The sequence below is a fragment of the Cynoglossus semilaevis genome, chromosome 11, assembly GCF_000523025.1.
Source record: "Cynoglossus semilaevis isolate Cse_v1.0 chromosome 11, Cse_v1.0, whole genome shotgun sequence".
Taxonomy (NCBI): domain Eukaryota; kingdom Metazoa; phylum Chordata; class Actinopteri; order Pleuronectiformes; family Cynoglossidae; genus Cynoglossus; species Cynoglossus semilaevis.
The window spans coordinates 16314191-16320329 of NC_024317.1; the positions used below are offsets into that span (position 1 = coordinate 16314191).

The 6139-nt window shown below is 42.1% G+C and overlaps 1 protein-coding gene across 7 annotated transcripts in view; it reads right to left on the minus strand.

The window, feature by feature from the left end:
* anks1ab (ankyrin repeat and sterile alpha motif domain containing 1Ab) overlaps nt 1-6139 on the minus strand; it is a 41211-nt gene that overhangs the window by 10804 nt on the left and 24268 nt on the right. For all 7 annotated transcript variants that reach the window (XR_001760768.2, XR_003051186.1, XM_025060417.1 and 4 more), the window contains exons 4-5: nt 1822-1920; nt 1124-1270 (exon numbers count right to left, since the gene is read on the minus strand). Coding sequence is in view for 5 of the 7 variants with exons in the window: in XM_025060417.1 (XP_024916185.1) it covers nt 1124-1270; nt 1822-1920 (246 nt within the window). In the remaining 2 variants the exon portion in view is untranslated. The remainder of the gene's footprint in view (nt 1-1123; nt 1271-1821; nt 1921-6139) is intronic.

The window sequence follows — 6139 nt, forward strand, 5'->3', positions numbered from 1 at the left end:
CCTGACAGAACCCCCCCCCCACCACCACCACCACCACCACCACCTCCCAGCTCTCTGTGCTGCATCAGTCTGCTGGACACCATCCTTCAAACACTGCATATATACTACAGTATGTTACAGCACAGCTACTGCAGCTGCCTTTGTAGTGACCACAACCACAACACAAGGATGTACTACTAGAAACTACATAGTTAAATGAATGTCTATTACCATTATGAACCAGTTTGTGATTAGGAGTGATTGTAATTACACAGGAGTGTCTTATGTTATTGTACAATGAATTACATGTACATTTAGTTTGGACTCAGCAGATAATCTGTTCAAAAGCGGTGAGCACCAATGCCTAACTGTGGTGGTTCCCAAAGTGCAGGGCGTGCACCCCCTAAGGAACATGGAGCTGTTTAAGTTGGGATAGCTCCATACCCCTAGCTTAATTAAAGGGAATGGAACTGACGTGTAGATTCATTACTTTCATTGTTCAAAATGAACAGTGCGGAAGGCGGGGGGTGGGAGAGGGGGGGCTGCTTGACAGCAGTACTATTGACAAAGAGAAGGTACAGAGAATTCTTTGCAATAGATACCTCACACATCATATTCCCAGTACAAGTGAACCCTGAACCCAACTCTGTGACTCTGCAGGAACCAGCACCTTGTTCCTGCTGCATCTCTCCATCGGTACTAGGACCTGAACCTGTACCTGAAAAAGATACATGATTCTTGGTACATTTTGTAAAGGTCAGTGTCTCCCAGTAGCTTATATCAACTACAACCTCTACTCCAACAGGTCAAAGGTCCTGCAACATCAAACAGTGGGACACAACAAAGAAAACCTGGCAAAGAAAAAATATTTCTATAATGATCCGACCAAGTAATGTATCTACTGCATCAACCTGTGTCCACACACAGCAGTGCCGCTCAGTTTAAATGACCCCATTTTGAGGAGTACTTCAACAGAGTCAAGTTTCAACAGTACATGTTTCAATGGCTCTTAACTTGAACCCTGACACAAACAGACACTCAACCGGATAATAATATGAAGTACTTCGACTACTGCATCATTGACAGAACGTGCTTCTTTGTCTTTAACTGAACTGGGTCGACTGTGCAGGTCGTTGCCTCTTACATTGATGATCTCCAGTTCCCACAGGTTCTTCACACACTCCAGTGTGCGGTAGCCACTTGAAAGGAAGTTGGGCAGATACTCATGCAGACCAAGGCCGTCCAGCCAGGTGGCCAGAGACGTGCTGCCATCACAGCCCAGTGCCTTCACCTGCAGAGAAGAGGGAACCTCAGGAGAAGACACACCAACCTGGCACCACGGTAAGACTGCTGAATCTCTATGCATCTCACAAACTCATGATCTCAGTGATTAGTTCCACAGTTCATGTCTATTTTATAAATTGTCTCCACTGATAGTTTCTCTATCAGCAGTATTGTAGATAGATAGAACTTTATTAAAATAAATGCGTTGTTGTTAGTTTTTTCCTAAGGGATTTTTTTTCCCTTGGCCTGCTGGACTAAACAAGATAAATGACCTTTAGAATGAGTGACAGTGCTGTGACTTATGACACCACCAGTGGTCAAAGTTATCAATAAAAGGATTTATCACCTCAACACTGTCTGAAGCAGTTAAATAGACAAATGGACTGTCTTGGTTTCTTTTACTGTAACTGCTTCGACTGAGAACCTACGCAGACGTAGCCCCAATACTGCCATGAATAATGTGAAGAACAGGAACAAAGAAACCGCCCATGTTCAACATTTTATCAGTAACAGTAAACTTCCAAAGACATGTTCCTTGTTTCTCTGTGTACTCAGTACCTTGGGTAAACTGCGTGCAGCGTGGAGGATCTTTTTTCTGTGTCCTGGATCCGTGATCCCAATGTCTCTGAGATCCAGGTCCTCCATCACGTTACTTCCCTGCACAAAGACAGATGACAAGAGCAAATAAACACATTCACACACACACACACACACACGCACACACACACATGCATACTTAGGAAAACACCTGCATTTTTAACAACATGGACATATAACAACACAGTGACGGTCAAAGACAGTGAAATGTTAATTATGGCCCTTCCCACACCGTCCTTACAATGACAGGTTTAATTATCATATAAATTAACTCATCAACTTACCACATTACCTTTAAGCTATTTTGAATCATTTTTTTCCCATTTATTCATACAAATTGTTCAGCAGCAGGCATACAGGCCAAATATGTAGATTAAAAATTGAGAGAACCTTTATTATGATTCTTCTCCCATAGTGCTGCTCAAAGACTATTAATGCCTTTCTGGCTGCACAAAAAAAAGGTTGTTGTGTACTCCTTTAGTGCCCATCCTATGGCAAGTATATGGATTTGCTGTGAGCATGTATACAAGGTGTTGACTGTGTAAAGAAAAAAATACAATTTGCCATCCCTTAATGCCTCTGTGCCTGTGCAATGGTAAAACATGCTGTGCCTGAATTTCCACAGGTCCAGACAGTTCTAGCATTACACATTACTACAGTATTTTTGAACGCCTTACTGTACAGTACATCTCAGACATAAGCTGCATTTACTTATTTACACGCTAATCTCCCTCAGTATTTACCACAGAGACCAAGCAGTCAAATGACAAACAGCTTAAAGACCAGAGGTCGATGAAAGTACCAGGACAATCCCACGATGAAGCTTTCGGGGCGAAGAAAAACAAACATAAAACACACAACATGCATCCCACCGCCCACACGGACACACAGATTATGCAGGACTCTGACACATGCAGGAACAGCGGAGTGGGAGGACAATGGAATCAAATGAATTGTGCATGCCAAGTGTAATCAATCTAATCCAGTGCGACTCAGAGTGAACAAAGCTGCAGCGTCTCTGCACAAACTCTCCACTGCTGTGGTTTCACCCAGGGAAACTGCACTACACCACAAAAAAAAAAAAAAAAAAAAAAAATCCACTCTAGTTCATTATACGCTGGAAATTTAAGAGAAAAGAAACAAACACATGACAATTGTTTTTCCCTGTGTGCAGTCTTGACCGGTCAGTTTTTGTGTTTCATGTTTCACTACTCTGCACTATCACTTCGTTACTGTTTATAGGTGGCGATAAAGACACACGGAGAACCTTGAAAATGTAGAGCTAAGCGTTTTCCCCAGCGGAGTGCTGCAGGTTAATTCTCCCTGGCAAGGATGTTAAAAGTTGTGTAGTCTTTACTCAGAGCTTTATTCCCAGGCTGTTGTCAGTGTGCAGTTGGTAGATAACTCACTGGTCTCAAGGAGAGAAAACAGTCTAGAATAGAGGAATGGTGGAATTGTTTAGAAGCCACACCTATGACGAATGGATCCAGGGATGAGGAATAAGATCAGGGGCTTGTTGAACTTGTTAGTCTGTGATGTCAATGCTGTATATTCTTCTTGTGTAAATGAACAGTATTTCCAGATTAACCGTCTGTTTTTCCTTTTCACTGTGTATATTTTGACAGATGCGCCCACTACTCTGGTGCAACGCATAATCCAGTATTTTAACTGGCAGTATTAGTCCAAATTCAGTATGTCAGAGTTTCGTCCGCATCCATGTCTCTGTCTACTCCTTAAGAACCAGTTTTAAAAAAATAGTTTAATGATCTCACAAAGTGGTGGATTATAATATTTTCACCTCCACACTGGGTTGATCCAACCATACTACCACTCCTACCTGTGTAAGGATTTACTGTCCTGACAGTTTACCATACCCAACAGAATGGCATGATACCCTACTGGGGCGTTTAAAAAAAGTTGAGTTATGAGTCAGGAAATATACGTAGGTTGTGTACCATGTGACATTTTGTGGAATTATCAGCAGAAGTTGATGAAGAATTTGGAGTAATTTGTGTATTTGTTTCATTGTTAAAGCAGGGAAAGACAGGGGAAGTTTGAATTGTTTACTTAAAAAAAGAACAGCAGGTTTTTAAAGTCAAGAAAAGCTTTGGATGCATCACTCCTGCATCACTTTTGGCAGAATGAAGCAAGCGAGAGGAAAAAAGATGTAAAGATGTAAAAATGATGAGAGTGGGCACACAGCTGTTCATAATTCATCATCCCTCAAAAGCTGCATTTCAGAGCAGGCGTCACAGGCAGAGAGCGTGGCCTGAGTCAAGTAAGTGCCTGCTCTCGTTCCCGGGTGGGTGCCTGGAGAAACTTTAAAAAGCAGCACCGTAGATCTCCAGCTGTGACGGTGGGGTAGTGGTGGGCAGGTACAGTTTGGCCCATGTGTGAAACCATATTTCTGCCTGTGGGGAGTTAGATTTGTGGAGCATTTTGTTCTGCGTCAGAGAGAGTGTAAAGAATGTGCTCCGAGTTCACCCTTGCCGTGTGTTTACAAGCAGTGAGGCTCACAGATGTGGCTGTACATTTTCTTGATCATTCCCGTCTTCTCAAAGCGGGGGTCTGTAAGTCTGGGGATGCTAGCGTCAGCAGAAAAAGGAAAAATCAATGCAGTGTTTCAGAGCCCTCTGCGCTGCCCATTTGTCAAAGCTCGACCGCGTAACATTGGAAGTTGTTTGTTGTAATGATGTGAATTTGGGAATTGCAATTTGTGCATGTGATTTGACTCCGCTCTGAACTTGTACAGTTTTGTTGCTTCATGTTAACAAGTGAAAATAGATGACGATATCGAGGTTATAGTTCAAGTAGGGTTTGCAGAAAGATAACACAAACAGCTATACTCACTTGTTTATTTTTGATTGATCATTAAACGTTTATAGCGGTCTGTTGCTCTTCACAGAAGCTGCCCCCTGACTGCATTTTCTACTTTCCCTCTGTTATGCTGGTGGTGTACAGGTTTCTTGGGTGAAAATTCTAACTGATAGAAGAAAAATATATCCAACTTAGATGCAACTTACAGATGACAACTGGGAGTACACAAGACTGTTAGAGACTGGCATTTGTTGATTTAAAATTTGTGTGTTGACATACAATTGAAGGATTTTCCACAAAGTGATTTAACGCCGATGAGCTAGTATTAGCTTTTCCAAAGGCATTTCTTTGTTGAGTTGTGACTTCCTACTGAGTGATGCTAGTTTTACTATACTGAACTTTAATATTTTGTTAGGTCAAACACTGACTTTCATTTCCATGCAGCGTCAGTCGTTGTATTGTGTTGCTTGTAACTATGGGCTCTGAGGTCACACACATTTAGCAGCTTTCAGTTTTTGCCTTGATGCCAGAGATTTTGTCCAACTCCTAAATTACAAAAGTGTTGGTTTAGTATGGGGCTAAATGTTTTGCTGACATGGACGGTGATCAGGTGATTCTCTGGTTCAACAGAACACAGTCAACTACTACCCATCCATTCTTGTTTTGACTTCAACAGATGCCCATTTTCTGTTTACTCTCAATCTTCAAGAATGTTACTTGTTGAACCTCTCACTGTGCCTGTGTTAAAGACTGTGTGGAATATCCTGAAGGTGTTGTTATATGAATGTTCAATGAGAGTGACCAAACTGCAGACTGTGGTTCTGGTGGCGGTAGTTAAGGAAGTTTTATTTAACCAGAGAGACTCCATGTGTTACCCTCCGGAGAGTGACTCTCACAAATAGGCCGTAATGTTCCAGTAGGATTGATCACATGTGATGCAGGTCTGTGAGAATCTTAAAGGCCACAATATTAAACATTCACAATGTCTGCCTGACGACTCTGACCTTTCGCTTGTTTGCAACCTTCACTTCCTTGTAAATATGCATGGGTAATTTGGCTTGTGAGGCTATTGATTTATCTCCTTGATCCATCAGGTCCAGCTGACACATCAGCCGTAGCAGGAAAATGAACAGCCGAATGCCTAATGACCTGCGGCCCACACCACGGTGCAGACCACACGGTTTGACTTACAGTGCAGCCCTGAGAGGAAACTGATTTGTTTAGGTAACTGCACACTACAGTTGGGTATGATGCATAAATCTGTCGCTCAGGATTGATTGATGTCCGGACTCACGTAAACTAAATTTTATTTAATATCTCTTGCCGTTGACAAGCATTTATACGTTTAGTAGCGCAGATAGCAACCTGTTTATAACTCTTCGTGTCACTTCAAGTGTCTCCCCTGGATGACAGTTTTGATCACAAAAGCTGCAGTATTTTTCTGTAAAGACCAAAACATTTC